Raw genomic sequence first — 19,259 nt, 5'->3', positions numbered from 1 at the left:
TTTTCTTAACAAAGAGCATTTCTTTTATTTTCTCACTGCACTTAGTGTTCCAGAAGTATTAAATTACCCCTCTCCTATATCTGTATTTTGTGTTTCTGGATAATACACATGCTGCACTAAGCAAAATACCATATCTGATATTTTTTCCTCTAATAATCTCTGTTGCCTGCCGCAGAGGTCTATCTTGCTGTCTTAGAGCTACTAGGAAGAAACTTTGCAATTTCCCAATTTCTTAGACAATCAGATTTGTATCTTTTTTTTTTAAGATTTTATTTATTTATTTGGCAGACAGAAATCATAAGTAAGCAGAGAGGCAGGCAGAGAGAGAGGAGGAAGCAGGCTCCCCACCGAGCAGAGAGCCCGATGCAGGGCTCAATCCCAGGACACTGGGATCATGACTCAAGCCGAAGGCAGAGGCTTTAACCCACTGAGCCACCCAGGTGCCCCAGATTTGTATCTTTTAAGTTAATGCACTTCCAAAATAGATGCTTGTGGTTTTTTAAAATCATTAATTAACATAATAAATACTGTTTGGGTCACTGAGCTTTAGATATTAAGTAGGATGTGTAGAAATAGAAACAGCCATGTTAGTTATTAGATAAATGGGGAAATACAACAAAAAGAAAAAAAAATGAACAATACAAGATAATAGATACAAAATGTTAATGGGTGTTGGCCCTAATAGACTGCTTTTGTCTTAGTAGCGATGACCACTGGGGCATCCCAGAGAGCCACCAGCATGTTTGCAAATATCAATACCTTGCAGTGTCCACCATGCAGTGTACCATGGAGAATTGCATGTGATGATTTGAGATGAACTCAAAAAGAATACTGTCCCCCCAAATTTCTGAGTCTAAAAATATGCTTGGTGACCTCGTTGTCCCTCCTCTCCTCCCTTGGAATGACCCCTATCCTGTTAGGAACATCGAGGACCTTTTATCAAGATACCAAAAGCAGGGGGGCTTTCAACATTTCTGGAGTCCTACTGGTTTTCATTTCTTCCTCTTGTGTGAAAAATGTGTCTCACACTCAACATGGTTTGTATCAAGGTCACTAATCTCCATATGTGATTTCTGGGAAACCAACAGCCCACACCAAATCAGACCTTTCCCCATGTTGTGTTGGTACAAGAGAAAAGCAAAGAATTCTGCTTTAATTCTGCTCTTGACACTAATCAGAAATAACAAAATTAAGAAAATCCATGATGGTATTACCCCTGAAGGCCCTGTAAAAGGAACTAAATAAAAACCAAGCCAGTGCTCTTTATGTTAAGGGAGTGGAGACTTCTGTAAAATGTGTCCCTTAAGCTGAGTGCCTGTGTAGCTCAGCCCACTTTCTTTGGCATAGTCTCCTTTTTAAGCTTATTCAACATTGACTACTATAATTATAGTACATTTAGAGATGTGAGTTAGCAGAGAGATATTATAAAAGGAGAGTTTCCAAGATGAGCATGGAAATAAGTAAGATTTGAATCATTGGAAAGGAAAGGAGAGGGAATTTGGTAAAGAATCAGAAGCAAGGCATGAGATCTGTTTCATACTTGACAGTTGGTACTGGGACCATAAAAGTGGTATAACCTGAAACCTAGGACCTGGGTAGATCAGAAGCCTGTGCCGGAGAGAGTAATGGCTTTGCAACAACATAGTATGACTAAAACAAACTGAGGGTTTTGGAGGGGAGAGGGGTAGGGGGTTGGTAAGCCTGGTGGTGGGTATTATGGAGGGTACATATTACATGGAGCACTGGGTGTGGTATATAAACAATGAATTTGGAACACTGAAAAAAAAAATTAAATTAAAAAAAAAAAAAAAACAGGGGCACCTGGGTGGTTCAGTGGGTTAAAGCCTCTGCCTTTGGCTCAGGACATGATCCCAGGGTCCTGGGATCGAGCCCCACATCAGGCTCTCTGCTCAGCTCAGCGGGGAGCCTGCTTCCCCCTCTCTCTTTCTGTCTCTCTGCCCGCCTCTCTGCCCACTTGGGATCTCTGTCAAATACACTAAAAAAAAAAAAATCTTCAAAAACAAAAACAAAGTTGAAATCATGTCCGTAGTCAGAGTTTACATTAGCTGGAAACTAGAAACCCGGACAGGTTTGCCATGTAGAATTAGAAGTCAAGTAGACAGTAGCAGAGATAGGAAAGGAAATGAGAGAGAAAAAGAGGGACATTTGGGTTTTAAATCTAATGACCATGAGAATGCAGGATGGCACGGTTGATGGACTGCGGCAAGTCAGAAGTGGGGACTCGCTAGAGAGAATGGGGAAGTATTACGTTGTGGTCTAGTCATCCTTAGTTGAGATAAGCCTGTAATGTCAGATGGGACACATGTGGAGGTACCGAGGGAGGAATCTGGGGAGTGATCCAAGGAGAAACGTGATAGAAAAATGGGTAGGTCGACCCACTTTGAAGTTCCTCCGTAAACCACACTCAGATCTTGCTGTCTTAGAAATTGTTCTCCTGCAGTACAGCTTAGTTAAAGGAGAAACCAACCCAAACCAAAAATGTCCTGTCACAGGAAGTCTTGTTCTCAGCGCTTCCAGTGGGGAACAGTTGCTAACTACTGGGACCTTTGGAGGAATTTCTCTGTACTCTGTATAGATTTTCCATTAGCTTTCTCTGGGTTGGAACACAAATTCTCCTCCCACAAATGTCTGTGCATGCAGCTACACTTTACCCAACCTTAGTGCATGACATGGATCCTTTTTTCTGAACAAACAACTTGTCGGTGAAGAGTCAGGAACATTCTGGACAATTCTAGTGGTAGTTGCTATTTAACCTGATTTAACACTGATATTTTCTGCTTTAACTGATGAATTTTTCAATTATATTTATTCATACTCATATTAAAATTGGTTCACATCCCCAGAATGTGCACTGTCATCCAGGTAAGAAAAGGGAAAAGGTACCCATCACCCCAGCCTCTGTGACAAAGCTCAGTGACACATAAAAACTAAGTGTGGCAGACAAATTCTACATGGGGTCTGAATTACAATAATAAATAAGTGTTATTGCTAACATTTGTTAACTTGCTAAGTTTCAGACACTCTGACACATAGCTATATAGTCTAAACAAATGACAGATTTTTAATGACCAAGATAACAGGCATTTCAGAAACCAATAACAGGTTTTGTTAGTAGCATCTACTTCCTATAAATAAAGAAGCTAGTTTTTTCTTGCTTGCAAAATGGCCATTTGGAAGATCTAAGATCTTGCCATAATTCTCATTAATCTGTGACCCGTATTTTCGAGACTCTGTTGCTACACACAGTGTATTAGAAATGTTTTGATGAAAGAAGTTTTAATTAATCAAATGAGACTTGATTTAGTGGGATTTTGCGGACAAATCTTTGTTCTCAGCTGTATAAGTACAACTTGTTTTACCAGTGGGTAAGGAAGAGCTTACTCTCCTCTTTGAAAATGGTAATTTTATAATTACATGTATTTACTTGCCTTATCACAACAGAACTCACCAGCTGAGACACAGGACTATTTGTATATAAAAGATTCCTAGGTAAATTGAGCAGTTGTCTTTTGGGGGGGAGCAGGTTTAGGTTTTGTACACAGTTGTTTCTAGCATGAATAAAGAACAAATAATCTGAGACATTTTTTTACCCCTCTTTAACTTGTATATATACTTGGCAAAAAAGTTACCTGGATGGTTAATGTAGCCCAACCCATGACAAGTTTGAAAAATGTACAGACATTTATTAACACCTTCGTGTACTCAGCGTGCAAAGCTGTTTTAGCCAAAGCTTTAGGTTTTGTATGGGCAGTTTTGCGGTTCTAGATCAGGGCTTCCCAATACCTTTAGAGAACTTTTCCAAAAACAATTTCATTTTTCCTTATTGTCCCATTTAAATCTGCAGCAAACTTTTTTTTTTTTTTTTAAGATTCCGTTCATGTATTTGACAGAGAGGGAAGCACAAGCAGGCAGAGCTGCAGGCAATGGGAGAGAGAGAAGGAGACTCCCCACTGAACAGGGAGCCTGATGTGGGACTCGATCCCAGGACCCTGGGATCATGACCTGAACCGAAGGTGGACGCTTTACCGACCGAGCCACCCAGGCACCCCTGCAGCAAACTTCTATATCTCAAATAAGTCTGAAAAGAAATTTGCTTTTCTCTCAGGTGTTCCTTATGATTCCAAGTTAAGCCATAAACAATAATGAGCCTAGATGATTTGTAGATTGGATTCTTTTTTTCTTAGCCAAGTCTTTCCAGTTTGGTTCTTCCATACAGTACCAAATGGTTTGTTTCAGCAACATAAACATTTTGCTTCTCTTTTGACAAATAATCTTTCAAAACAAGAGTCCCTTGTGGGTCCCTTCCTTATCCTTGTCAGTCTCTCTAAATGTGTCCTTAACTCTCTTTACAGTTGTTGAGAACATAAACATCTCTCAGTCAGAAACTTTGTATCCTGTTTATTTTACTTTCTGGAACAATGGACTAGCACCTTGTGGGCAGGTGTGGACAGGTCCTTACTGTTGATCTCTGCTATACTGACGAGTTGGAGCCCCATTCAGAGCAAAGCACATCAAGTTTCTTTCTTAGCACAGATACAGTAAAGTTGCTACATGATGCTTTGGTCTGCCTAAGGGAAAAGAAACCTCCAAGATTAAAGTGTTCAGGGAGTGTTCAGTTGTGTCTCCACACACTTGGTGGCATCCATTCTGCAAGTCTTCGGTGACTATGAGGGTGTGAGACCAAGAGGAGGGCGCCATTATTCCTCTAACTCCTGTCAGACTGCTGTGGCTGACTAGCTGGAGAAAGTTTTTGTTCAGGGTTTGCTGCTTCCCCTCAGAGTCAGCAGAGAACAAGGGTCCGCTGGCTGAGTGGGGGCATGATCCCAGGCGGAGTGAGTGTGGATGCCCAGCAGCGCCCAGGGGTTAGCTCTCTGTCCCTGGCCTCTTTGCACATTTCCCAACAGCTGCTCAGCACCGAGTTTTTTTCTTCTCTTCCTTGCTCAATCCCTCTTCTCTTTTAAGGCAAGGTACACCTGTTCTCCCCCCTCGGCTCCCAGCCTGCCCGAAACGCCTTTCCCTGCTCTTGACTCCCCCTTTCGTTCTGTGGTTGGTCTGTGGGATGTGGCTCCAAGAGGGACCATATCTTCTTGGCCAGTGTGCGTCTCTTTTCCTCTTTGTGTTTGATCCTCATTCCCCTCTCTGTCCCCAATTTCTGCACACTCTTCCTCCCCTTGCTTTCTCTACATCTCCTTCCTCCTTCTCTGTGCCCCATGGATACACCATTTCTGAGACTGATTTCTTCCTGTGGATGTCTGTCACCTCTCCTCCTTCCCGTCACTGGCATCTTCTCCCCGAGTACCCTCCTTAGTGTTAAATTCATCAGCAGCAGTATTAAACCAGAGGACACGCTGGAGAAAACCCTGCTCTGTCATTGAGCCTTAAATCTTCTCATTGTCTAAATCAATAAACACTTCTGAATGTTTAAACTTTGCTGCACTTAAACATCACACCAAGTCTCATAGGACCTAACCCAAGGTCTTAGGGCAGTGAAAGCTTTTTAGGTAGAATATTTAAGTTTCCAGACAATCCACTAGATATGGCACTTTGAATCTTCATTTTACTTCTAGATGGTTCACGTGAGTAGCTGAAATGTTTGCCATGTTGGACATCTGCTGCCTTACACAAGAAAAAGTTACTCAGTGCCCCTTAGCAAGGCAGGAATCCCACTGGTCCATGTTGTTGGGGTCTTTCAGGAGACCCAATGGCTCCTTCCCCATCTGGGGAATCTGGTGAGAAATATGTCAGAGGTCTAAGAGACCTCTGTTGAAGGCAAAGGTGCACCTTGTATACCGAGAGTGATCTTTCTTACTCTGAACCCCAGACACACCCAGTCACAGGCACCATGGACCCAGAGGGGAGGGCTGGGAGAGCACAGTCCAAAGGAAAGGCAGTGGAAGTGGCTGGGCTGCACATGCTGTCTTTCTCCTTTCAGACATTCCAGTCAGAGAAGTGTTTCTGCTGCTAGCGCAGAGCCAGCGGTAGTCAGAGGGGAGACCCACAGTGTTATGCTCTGCTTGGAAGGAGATGCCCGTCTGATGCACATCCAGTGATCGGTCTTCCCTGGGCGTGGGCTGTGTTTCGGTCAGGTGGCCGCCTCAGTCTAGCCAGTGGTCCTTCCCTCAGGAACAGGAGCCTGACATTGTTTCTGTGGGGCACTCGTAATAAGTCCTGCACATCACAACACCACCATCCTCTTTGTGGGTGTTTTCTGAGTGATCAGTTGGTTCATTTCTTCATGCCTCAGTTTCCGTATATAACACTTGAAAGTCGTGTTTGATCGGCCACCAAAGAGAAGGAGAACACATTGTGATGAGGAGAGGGACACCGTGGTAGATTCTATCTGTCCTACCTTAGAGGTAGCAGGTGGTCCTCTTAATAAGACTGTCCCGGAGAGTACCACGTTGAGGCTGGCCAAAGACAGAGCTATCTAGGAGGAAAGACTCCACTCGAATGTTCGAGAACAGGCAGGACAAACAGCTTTGATCTCCAGCCCCCTTCTCTTTATCAGCAGTGACCGCCTGCAGTGCTGTACCAAGAAAGATGCTGAGACTATACCCCAGCTCAGTGGCAAAGAGCTCTGGGGTCATTGTCTTCCACAGAGGTGAGAACGAAGAGTGGGAGCACTCGAGCCAAGCTCCGGCCACCGCCAATCCAGCTGCCTGCTGCATCAGAAGCAGGAAGCGGGGGCTGCCGGCTGCAAAGGCGTGAGATGAGCCTGGGTATGCCACAGCCACAAGGCCAAAAATGTGGACTGTAGACAGCAAAGGTCTGCAGACTTTTTCTGTAAGTGGCCCGATTTTAGGCTTTGTGGGCCACGTATTCCCCATTGCAATCACTCACCTCTGCCATGTAGCACAGAAGCAGTGTAGACAGTATAGAAAGGAACGGGCATGGCTCTGCCATAATAAAGCATCGTTCAGAGACAAACAGTGGGGCCTAAGTTGCAGCCTGGTGTGGGTAGAGAAGAGGGCAGCAGCAAGACCTAGAATTCTGGAAACGCCTCGTGATCTCTGAGTCTAAAGCCCTCTCCATCCTCAGCTCTGAATGGTTTTGTGAAAGCTGAGAAAGATTTAGGCTGTAAGAGTAATTTCTCAAGGACCAGATGAGCAGTGAGATCTCGCAGTCGTTCCCCCGTGCAGGTACAGAATCATGGGCAGCGATGCACTGATGTCCCCTCTCAGGCAGCCGTGGAGTTCCAGAAATCAGGATTCCAGACAGAAGTCTCACACCACCAAAATTACCTTCGAAAAGTCCTGAAATCACCCATGTGTTAGAATATACGTGAGTTGAAAGCCATGAGGTAGACTGAAGAAAGGCATGAAGGGGAGCTCCGTGCAGATGCTTAGGTATATAGAACACCCCTTCTTTACAAGAATGGCTCTATTCCTAGTAGGTACAGAATTTTATAGCATTCTTGCTTGTCAGAGGATTCATTCGGTTCCAGTTTAATAGTAAGTCTCCCGGGGCACCTGGGTGGCTCAGTGGCTTAAGCCTCTGCCTTGGGTTCAGGTCATGATCTCAGGATCCTGGGATCGAGTCCCACTTCAGGCTCTCTGCTCAGCAGGGAGCCTGCTTCCCCCCTCTCTCTCTGCCTGCTCTCTGCCTGCTCTCTGCCTCCTTGTGATCTTTCTCTCTCTGTCAAATAAGTAAATAAATAAAATTTTAAAAATAAATAAAAAACAGTAAGCCTCCCATACCAACATATTTTATATGTTGCCTTTTTGGACAGTTAACATAGTTGAAAGCAAAAGCATCAACAGCTCACATGAGCCCTTGATGGATATATATTAGAGTTCGTCCTCACCCTCGCTAGCACAATCCTAAGTCCGTGCACACCAGCTTCACAACCCGGCCATCGGCTTCCTGTCACTACAAGCAGTGGCTCCCGCTGGCATCTTGAGAACACTTGTCACACTCACATCCTCAGCAGTGGTTACTTCTTACCACAGCAGAAGAAATTACCGAGGAATATAGGGGTACAGAAGAGAGAGTCCTATAGGGTATCTTAGTCATTCTTGATTTTCCCAAAAGGTGAAGGATACAAGGCATTTCTGTAAGATACTCATCCAACCACAGTAACTTCCCAAGGTCACTCAACTTCTCGTGACCAAACCAGGTATAAAGTCTCAGTTTTCTCATCTGGACATGGGAATAAACATACAGCAGTGTCATGCGGTTGTTGTAAGAAGCGGATGCGTTTTCAAATAACCTATACAGGCCCTGGCTCAGTAAACGTTAGCTGCCATCATTACCCTGATTCCGAGCTTGACCGAGGGGCTTACTCAGGGAGCCTTGGCGACAGTGTGCCAAGCAAGGTGTGAGCCGTGGGGAGCACGTCGTCTCAAACGGGAGGACTGCTGACACAGCGGGACTCTACCCCGGACTCTCGGTGAAGTATTCCATTTTTAACAGTACAGTAATAGGACAAAAGAGATGTGATACGTTATCTAAATTTACATGTCACCAAGAAAATGGACCTCTTCTATCTGCTTGTCACTTGAAAAGAGAATAATGAAAGAGGATCAAGGGCAAAAGGACAGAGAACATTTTAGGAGGAATCTGCTGCTTTGTAGAATTGGGTTTGTTTCCACTGACCTCCTTTCTCCCCAGGACGGAGGGGGGGAAGATACCATTGCTTAGAGCCAGGGTCGAAGTATTGGAGGATTTATGGGCCGTGCTGACTCTGTCCCAGCAGCTCTGCCGTCGACAATCTGCAAATGAATCACTTTGGCTGTAGGCCAGTGAAACTGTATTTATGGACACGGAAATTTGAATTTCATGTAATTTTCATGCATCAGAAAATATTATTCTTCTGATTTTTTTCCCTAACTATTTAAAAATGTAAAAACTATTCTTAGCTGATTTAGAACTGCCCTGACTTAAAACACCAGGCCGAGAGGCAGACCTGTCGTGGCTCACTGGTAATTTGACCTGAACAAATCATTTAATGTTTCTGGGCCTCAGTTTCCTCTAGTGAAAACAAGAGATTTATCCTAAAGGATAATTAGGATTCTTTCTAGCACTAGAAGGTCAGGCTGTGTGGTTGTCCTGTGGCTCTATAGTCAGATAAACCTAGATTCTTAATCTCAGCTTAGCCTTTGACTTGCTGGGGGCATAGGGCAAGTTCCTAAGATTTCCAGTTCCTCAATTATCTCATCTGTAAAATGAGGGATTAAAAACAAGGTCTTCTTGGGTGCCTGGGTGGCTCAGTCGGGTAAGTGGCTGCTTTGGGCTCAGGTCATGAACCCAGGGTCCTGGGATGGAGCCCCACGTAGAGCTCCCTGCTCAGCAGGGAGTCTGCATCTCCCTCTCTGCCTGCTTGTGCTATCTCTGTCAAATAAATAAATAAAACCTATAAAACAAAACAACAAGGTCTTCTTTAAGGCTGCTAATGGTTGAAGTGATACGATAATTGTGAACCCGTTAACTCATGTACCCAACAGACATTAATTGCACCTAGTGTATATTCAGTAAGTGACAACTATTGCTTTCTTTAAAAAAAAAAAAAAGAAAGAAAAGAAAATCCCAGCTCCCATATACATCCAGACTGGAGAGTAGTTTTCTTCACAGCCCTGTGATAAGCCTAACTGGGGGGTGGGGGGGGAGTGGGCGTACCTTTTGAACAAAACCCAGTAATTTCTGTCCAGTGGTACCTTCTCTTGCAAGTATTAGATTTTGATGAATTAACCTTGCGTCTCTGTTTACAGCTCTCTCACTCCACCTGCTGGCAGGAAGTCAGTGGTAAAACATGCACCAGTGGAAACTTAAAAATTTAATAATTATTCTTTTTATAATATCCTCTGCCAGTAGACCGAGATTTCATTATCAAACCATTCCCGTTTGATTCTCTGTGCATTGCCATTTTTAAGGCATCGGGCAGATTTGAAAAGCTTAGCAGCTTTTCAGCCCACAGATGTTAAGAAGTGCTTGAAGTTGAACAAGTGTGAGTCAATCAGTTATCTCTTTAGGTGGTTATTAAAACTGTTGTCCTGCAGCCTCATTGAAAAGCAATGCAGCATTTAATAAATATTAGAGGATGTCAGCAGCACTATTTAAATGTGGGGAAGAGATCAACTCCCTTTGTAATTGGGTACACAGGCATAAACACTGTCTTTGGAACTCTTAATTCTGTGTTGGAGTTTAAAGCAGCTATGGTGGTTTCTATTTAGAAATAAAGACAAGGAAGGGGCTGGGGAGCAGGTGTCAGCCACCTGCTGAATCAAGAAGAAACCAACCTTGAATATTCAAAAGAGCAGCGTCAATGAAAGGAACCCACACATCAGCAAACATCTGCCCAAGGCTTCCCCTGTTTTTCTTTTCCAATGATCTTTTGACGCTGTTAGTGTTCTTTTTGACCCTCTTCTCTGTTGTGTTCGCACTTTCCCCTTGGAGCTGCTCTCTCTCTTTTTTTTTTTTTTTAAGATTTTATTTATTTATTTGCCAGACAGAGATCACAAGCAGGCAGAGAGGCAGGCAGAGAGAGAGGAGGAAGCAGGCTCCCTGCTGAGCAGAGAGTCCGATGCGGGCGGGGGTGGGGGGGGGTGTCGGTTCCAGGACCTGAGATCATGACCTAAGCTGAAGGCAGAGGCTTCAACCCACTGAGCCACCCAGGCGCCCCTGGAGCTGCTCTCTTGCAGTAATGAGGGAAGCAGGGTAGGTGGGCAGCAAGACAGAAGGGTTCAGGGAGAAACCAGCCTGGGTGCTGGGACAGAGTGCTGGCAGGGTCAGGATAGAGGCTGCTGCACTGGAGACTTGATGGGCTCAGTTTTTGCCCTTGCTCTCTGTATCTGACTCTTGTCTATACCTCTTTATTTTTATGTGTGTCTCTCTCTGGGTTATTCCTCAGGACTCTTTCCCCTCCCCCCACCAACTCCTTTCTGTCCCCCACCCCTCCCCTTCCCTCTCCTCTCTCCATTTTCTCCTCTTCTTCCTTCCTTTCCCTGTCCCTCCCTTGCACATGCTGGGGTTCTGAGTATGCTTAGCCTGTACTTAATAATTAAGGCTATAATTAAAGTGTAACTGCAAGCATAATTAAAATTCACTTCAATGGAGCCTGGAATTGTGAAGCAATTAGGCATTTTGATATGGCCCTGTAGAACAGCTGGAAGGAGAGAATGGCCCATTTTCCTGAGAGCTGTTCCACCCCCCCTCTTCTGGCCCCGCCCCCTCGTTGTTAACCTTGAGCAAGAGGGCGGTGGAAGGCCAAGCTCAAGGGAAGCAGAGCTGCTGGGCCAAAGGAGGGGCAGCAGCTTGGAGTCCTCCAGGCACTCCGCCAGCCAGCTGCTCCTCAGCGCTTTTTAGAGGAGGCCACTACGGAAGCCAAGAAACTCGGGAACAGTCGCGCCTTATTTTCAGGTGATTTGGGGCTTCTCTTTCAATGCTAGTAGTTATTTGGGGGCTATCAGGCCAGCAAAGTGATCAGAAAAGCACCTTCCCACACCTCACCTCATACTTGCCATGTATGAGTCTGTCCATCGTCATTCGGTCGATCAACAAGCAGGTGCTTCGTAACAGCTACTGCACCGAGTTCGGAGAGATCCTGGTAGGCCGGCCTGGCACAGTGTCAGCCCCCACGAAGCTTGTGTTTGGTGGGCAAGAGAGAAATGTTAGTGAGCAATCCCAGTAGTGCTATGATTCTGGATGTACAAGGTACTGTAGAAGCTCTTTGACAAACCCCTGCTCTAGTTTGAGGGTGGGGGAGTGGTGACAAGGAAGGCATCCCCAACAAAATGCCATTTAAACAGGTATCTCACAAACGTTTGGGTGTCAGCCGAGCAGAGAGAAGGCAGGAGTTCTAGGTGGAGGACTCAAGGCCAACAGCCCGGCATTTCTGCAGTTCATGAATTTCTAAATCAGTCATGTCACCCCTTTTGGAATACCGGGCTCTACGTTGTTTCCAGAACAAGGCATTAGTTAAGGAACTGACTTAGTCAGGTTTCTTGGTTGCAAGGAAGAGAGACTAGTTCAAGTAGTATCAAAAACCTAAAATGGTCAAGAGCTGGTTTCATCTATAGCCATGGAAAGGAATACAGGTAAAAGTGCATAAGCAGTTCTCAGAGTGGATGGAAGCCAGGATGCAGCTGGCCCCCAGGAGAAGGAAGCTAGAGCGTGGAGGCCGCCCTCCGGAGCATCTCTCCAGCAGCCTGTGCCCTGACAGCACTCCTCTCTGCATGTTTGCACTGCCTTCCTCTCCCATGCTTAATACTTAGAGCTGTGTATGTCTTCTCAGGGCTGCCCCGTTCTATTTCATGTATACTACCCATTCAGATTCTCACCTGTATTTGGATCACCCTTGGATCAGGTGCAGTCGTGCTGTGGGGACAGTCCACATCTGCCTCCAGGCAAAGAACACCACGTGGTCCCTCCTCTAGTAGGAGACTGGGTAGGGTAGGTACAGCCAGACAGGGAGGTCAGGACACCTGAGTTGTACCTGCTCTTAAGTAATTTATAGCATCATTGAAGTTTAGATGATCTCATGCATGGGAAAGTGCTACAGATTTTAAATGTCAAACAGGAGTCACCAAGAAATCAAAAACTGAGTGGGAAGAACAAAGGATTTTGAGACTGAATCCTGCCAATCACTAAGCCTCAGTGCCCTTGGCCAAAAAAGTAAATAAATGAATAAAAAGAACTCATTTATAAACACCTGGCTCACAAGGTCTTTTAGAAACACGAAACTCACCAGTTCAAAGTCTCAAATAAAGTATTGCGGGAAGACTGAAAAACAAAGATTCTTTTTTTATTATCATCACTGTGATTACGATGATGATGATGTCATGTATTTATAAAAATTGTAAGAAGGGATCATCCAAGGTTCAGCATCAATGTTTTAAGCATTAGGTCCAGAAGTCTTTCAAACCAGTGCAAGATCAAGTTCAGTGTTTATTCCACTATTTCCTAGCTATTACTAGCCAGGCTAGCTAGACTTTGACCTTTAACTTAATTGTGCCTCAGTCCTCCCCTCTGTAAAAGGAAAATAGGAACCGTAGCTATCTCAGGGTTGCCACTGAGGAACAAATGAACTAATATACTTGAGACCCTAGGACAATGCATGATGCTAAGTGAGAGCTGCTATTATTGCTTTTGTTAATGTTACCACTCCTACTGGCACTGCTGATTCTTGTACCAGTCCAGTTACACAGAAAGAGCTTGACAGGCTTGGGCAAGATTTGTGTGCACAGGACTCTCACCAAAGGAGGGTAGAGTCAGAGATGAGGAATGTTCAGGCAGGTGAACCTGCGTCTTTGATGCATGGGGTTCTTGGGGGCTGTCTGTTGAGATTGGAGACGCTCTGAAGAGAAAGGGAAGAGGGAGGAGAGCCTTTCTTTAAAATCCTAATTTAGATTTCTCCCCTGGCAGAGAACTCTAGTCCGTGTCTCTGCTGAAGGAGATAGAAATTTATATATTTAACTTTCATTGACCTTGTGGTCCAAAGACCAATTCCATTCTGTGTCAGTCAGGACTTGGCTTCACATCGTGTCATGATTCCATGAAAGTCCTATGCACAGATTAATGTCACAATCCCTTAGCCCTGCATTGAACACCTGCCACAGCCTGATCCTTTGTCCTACTTTTCAACCTCCGGGACCTTGCCTGAAACTTTACCAAATGAATCAAAATGAACACTGAGGTTGTATTAATGAAATAATAAATCTTAATATCTTCATTAGTTAAGTAAACACTATATAACAAACTGCCCTGAAATTCAACAGCGTAACACCAGGAAGGTTGTTGATCTCTTAGTTTCTCTGGTAGCGAATCTGGGTGTGGCTTAGTTGGGTCCTTTGGCTCAAGGTCTCAAAGCGGCTTTCCAAGTGTCAGCCAGGGTTTTGTCAAGACTCCTCTAGGGAAGGGTTGCTTCCAAACACACTCCTGTCGCCATTGGCAGGATGCGGTTCCTCGTGGGCTATCAGACTGTAGGCCTCAGTTACTCCTTGGCATTCGGCTGGAAAGCAGTCCTGGGTTCCGTCCTTGCTGACTTCTCCATAGGACAGTCCACAGTACGGCAGTTGGCTTCATCAGAATGAACAAAGAGTCAGAGGGAGCAAGAAAGAAGACATGGGCTTTTGTGACTTAGTCCTAGAAATGACCTTTCATCACTTTTGCTCTATTCTTACTCATAGAAGCAAGTTGCTGGCTCCAACCACAGCCAAAGGGATTATACAGGGGCATGAGCACCCGGAGGTGGGGACTGATCATAGCAGAGCCACTTTTGGAAGCTGCCCACCACACTTAAAAAGTAACATGTCATATGATACTTGACTCTCTCTGCTTGACTTATTTCACTCAGCATAGTGAGTGAGTCCCGTCCATGTTGCTACAAAAGTTAGGTATTCATCCTTTCTGATAGAGGCATAATACTCCATAGTGTATATGGACCACATCTTCCTTATCCATTTGTCCATTGAAGGGCATCTTGGTTCTTTCCAGAGTTTGGCGACTGTGGCCATTGCTGCTATAAACGTTGGGGTACAGATGGCCCTTCTTTTCACTGTATCTGTGTCTTTGGGGTAAATACCCAGTAGTGCAATTGCAGGGTCATAGGGAAGTTCTATTTTTAATTTCTTGAGGAATCTCCACACTGTTCTCCAAAGAGGCTGCACCAACTTGCATTCCCACCAACAGTGTAAGAGGGTTCCCCTTCCTCCACATCCCCTCCAACACATGATTTCACTTATTTGTGGAGCATAACAAATAGCATGGAGGACATAGGGAGTTAGAGAGGAGAAGGGAGTTGGGGGAAATTGGAAGGGGAGATGAACCATGAGAGACTATGAACTCTGAAAAACAATCTGAGGGTTTTGAAGGAGCGGGGAGTGGGAGGTAGGGTACCAGATGGTGGGTATTATAGAGGGCACGGATTGCGTGGAACACTGGGTGTGGTGCAAAAATAATGAATACTGTTATGCTGAAAATAAATAAAAAATAAATTTAAAAAAGTAACATATCAGTTAAAGTAATACTGACTCCTGTAACAACAGAGAAACGCTAAAATGTGAGTCCTAACATAATAGAATGTTCTTCCTCATTCACATAAAGGCTAAGAGGGTGAGTGAGTGGGGTGCTCTGCTCTACAGAATTATGATAGTATCCATGCTGAAGGAGTTGTTGCCATCTTCAAAAAGGTGTCTTGGCTGGCAATGTTCCAGAGTGCAGACAGGGAAAACTGGGTGACTACAGAAGCTCATATTGGCAACTTTCATAGGTGTGTGTTTCATGTCCACTCACATGCCCTTGGCCAGAACTCACTCATGTGATACCACGTAGATGCAAGAAGCCCTGGGAAATGTAGTTCCTGGTTGGGCAGCTTCCTCCTGGCAACAGCTGTCCCATATAGAAGAGAAGCTTGAAACTTTGGTGGACAGCCAGGCAAGTCGGCCACAGACGCGCAGACAGACATTTATGAAATCCTTTCACATGTATTATTCCATTTGCTTCTCATCACAATCTGTGCTATCAGCATTATTATTCTCATTTTAAAAAGGAGGAGAGGTGGGGCATGGGGGGCAAAGGGAGAGGTAGAGAGAGAATTTTAAGCTGGCTGCATGCCCAGCACAGAGCCCACGACGTAGGGCTGGATCTCACCACCCTGAGATCATGACCTGAGCCGAAATCAAGAGTTGGAACGCTGAACCAACTGAGCCACCAAGGCGCCCCATTATTGTCATTTTATAGACAGGGAGACAGATTGGTATATCTTTAGAACATGAAGGCTTGTATAATTAGGGCAAGCAGAGTTCAACTTCTCATCTCTGTTGTGTCATCTGTGAAAGAGGGACAGTAAGATCTAGGTACCATCATCGTAAAGATTTCATGCGCTGCTCACAAGTCATTTAGCATCATATCTGGAATATGAAAGTGCTTAATGAGTATTAGTTATAGGGCAGATGATCCTAATGTTATGTCTGGAGATAAAGAAGTTGAGACTCAAAGGAGTTACACAACTAACGTACAACAGAGCCAGAATGAGAAGCTGGGGATCTTAGGTAACAACTTTCCTACCTTTTGAGTTGTTGCTATCCACAGAGGCCATTCAGCAGATTGCTGTGGGAAACAGCAGTGAGTCAGCCTTAAACTAAAGGCGCAGTGCCAGGTGTCCCCTTCCCCTCCACTATGGGGACCCCAGGCTCCCAGGAGAATCAACACTGTGTCACCTTGCTAGCACAACTCTTCCTCTTTAACTCTGCCTTTGCCTTTTTGGATGAAACATGCTGACCGAGTGCCTCCTTTTTATTTGTACACGTAGGTCCTCCAAGGCTTATATTTCAAGGTCTTTGTTTATAAATAGGCTCTGTCTTGCTAACTAGATAGAAGCATAGGAAATGATGTAAGATGAGGTATTTCATTAGACTCTTAAATTTTATCACATTTCTCCAACGGGGCTCATTCGCTCTGAAAGAACAGAGAGGCAGTTTGCATGCTAAACAGTCAGCTGCAGAAGCACACCTTTGGGCAAGGGAGTGAAGGGTAGCTTGGCCTGCAGAAGCTACAAATCCAGCAGAAGTGGGACACTGAGACACCCCCTCAGAGGCTGCAGTGCTCTTTTTGGGTCCTCTGACCTTTCTGTCAGACAGAGTGGGGAAGAAGCAAGAACAGAGGTGTGGAATGCTGTCCTTCCCAAAGCAGTAGACCAGTGCCATCAGTGGGTGGGTTTTCAGAACGTTAGCTGAGTGCCAACTCAGACCCTTCATTTCAAGAGGTCTTTAAGACAAATGACTTCTGGCATGGGCCAAACCTGCATGAAAGCCTCTTGACTATAGATTATCAGCAGAAATTTCAGCTTTTCATCAGTTAAAAAAAAAAAACAAACAAACAAACAAAAAACAAAAAAACCAAAAAACAAAAAGCCATTGGTCTCATGCAATTCCTATCTTTCATCTTGTTTTCTAGCCAGACCACCACTTGTTAGAGATCTTGCCACACCCTCTTCCCTGTCAACAACCTTGATTAAAACCTGTAATTGATTCATTTCCTGGTGAAAAGCTAGGGATTGGTCAGTCCTTGCATCTTCTTGTGTTACTTTCAATATTCTGTCCCATTCTTTTTCTTTAGACTCCGTATTCAGATTATTCAAGCAAGGGATGGATCCATTCCAGAGGATTTTCCTCTTTCAAACTACTTGACTAAGTAGTCACTAGTTTTTCTTTGGTCACAGTCTTGTAAGAACCTTGCAAATCATGATTTGCCAGAAAAAATATAGGTAGCATCTTTGTAATGCCAGGTATTTGAGGTAAAAAGAGCAAACAAAACAAAACAAAAACCATAAAACAAAAAAAGTATATTCATCATCTGAATATATGTAAATAGCTAAATCTGGATCCTAAGAAGCTGGAACTGAGTTTAATTAAATTGTGTTCATGAGACCTGGGCATTGCACAATTTCTGCTCATAGGAAACTTCCCGGGGGACCACCTCTAGTTTCATTTGAGTGACTCTTCGTACCCCCCCCAACCCCCACCTTCTAGGAACCAATGTCCACGAGGCCCAGAACATTCTCAATAACAGTGGACTCCCCATTACTTCGGCCGTCGACCTGGAGGACGCAGCCAAGAAGTCTGTGGCTAGCGTGGCCAAGAAGTGACAGCTCTGTCCTGACCTCTTGGAGGAAGAAGTCCATTTTGCCGGAAAAAGTAATGTTTTTGTCATCACTGTGAAGGAAATGATTATCCCATTGGGGGAAAAAGGAGAAAGGATGAGCCAGGGGATGAATCACTGTACCTAAGTTCTTAAATCTACATTTCTGCATTTTCTTGAATAAGACAGCTAGGCAACCAAATAATCTGATTTGACTTAGAACCTTTATCCATGTCCTGTTCTCATACTTTTCCGTCATGGTAAGCCTGCTCACTAGGCATGTTTCACCAGCTATGGGGGAGCAGTCTATTTGGCCAAACAGTGTGTGTATATACATAGAATTTGAGAACAGACCTTGGTTCATTTACAACAAATTTACAACAATTTTTAATTTAAAAAAATGCATGCTGTAAAAAAACTCAGGATTCCATTTGACAGACTCTCAAAAAGACACAGCTAAGACATTCAGAAGTGTTGTGCACTGCAACAGCTTCTACGAGTTTCTAATTCCAATGCTTAGAAAATCCCTGAATGTTCCAAAACATACTATCGTACAGTAGATGATCCACATTAATATCCCACATGTGTATTCGACTGTTTGCCTTAATATTGAATATACTGTTTACCTCACACTAAAAATACAGCCAGAAGCCTTATTTGTGATTTTGGCATAGAAGGGTCTATTTCAATGTCAAAACTGAAGAATGCTGATTCTTATGGAAATCTCCATAATTAAGTCATTTCAAGACAAGACCGTGCTGAAGACCAAATTCTGTTGTGTTGTTATCTTTTCTCCCCTCTCTTGTCCGTCCAGAATCTACCGGCTGGGAAAATGTAATTGAGAGAATGTGGCGTTTTCTCATAATGTCCATTTCTGGGGACGCCTGGGTGGCTCAGTTGGTTGAGCAGCTGCCTTCAGCTCAGGTCATGATCCCGGCGTCCTGGGATCAAGTCCCACATCGGGCTCCTTGCTTGGCAGGGAGCCTGCTTCTCCTTCTGCCTCTGCCTGCCATTCTGTCTGCCTGTGCTCACTCTAGCTCCTTTCTCTCTGACAAATAAATAAATAAAACCTATAAAAAAAAAAAAGTCCATTTCTGTGGTGGGAAGGAATTTGAATTGAGTCTTTGTTTAAATTTTGGTAAATTTTTATCTGTACGCAAATTTAAATAAAATTATGTTTTTTAAGCTCTAAGGGCTGTGTATTTCTCATTTTAGTCTATTTCATTCCTTACAGTTTTTCTTTTACATCTTAGGTGTGACTTCAAAATTACAGAATTTGAGTTGTTCTGGGATTATTTCAGTTCCACTCAACTTTGTTAACCACCATTTCTGTTAACAGATTTTGCAATGTAAGAATAAAAATTTTATATAAACCAGAAGCCCAGGTAAGTGTCACAGATGTCTAACGGGCTAAAATACGACTACAGTCTGCACAATGCTGAAGGAAATAGATACCCGCAAACTTGTTCCATTTAGTGAGGCTCGGTTGTCAACATTAAAGGTTTTTCTTTTAGCGTAGAAATGTTTAACAGGCCAAATTTTTCTGTTTTTTTGTGTTTTTTTTTTATCAGTTCACACTGTTTTCATAAATTTCACAGATGGACAACAGTTAAAAAGTCATCTTTCTCTAGCTCCATATTTTCCATGGAGAGAAAAACCATTCG

General features: G+C 44.0%; 1 protein-coding gene across 1 annotated transcript in view; it reads left to right on the top strand.

Annotated features, from left to right (window-relative positions):
- Window positions 1-18,787, top strand: part of SUCLG2 (succinate-CoA ligase GDP-forming subunit beta) — a 260,932-nt gene extending 242,145 nt beyond the window's left edge. The window contains exon 11 of the mRNA XM_059390128.1: window positions 17,487-18,787. Within this exon, the coding sequence (XP_059246111.1) occupies window positions 17,487-17,602 (116 nt within the window). The 3' untranslated portion in view covers window positions 17,603-18,787. The remainder of the gene's footprint in view (window positions 1-17,486) is intronic.
- The last annotated feature ends 472 nt before the right edge of the window (window positions 18,788-19,259 follow it).

This window comes from Mustela nigripes, chromosome 2 (genome assembly GCF_022355385.1).
Source record: "Mustela nigripes isolate SB6536 chromosome 2, MUSNIG.SB6536, whole genome shotgun sequence".
NCBI classification, from domain to species: domain Eukaryota; kingdom Metazoa; phylum Chordata; class Mammalia; order Carnivora; family Mustelidae; genus Mustela; species Mustela nigripes.
Note: the sequence above shows the minus strand (reverse complement) of the source record. Positions and strands in the feature narration are given on the sequence as shown.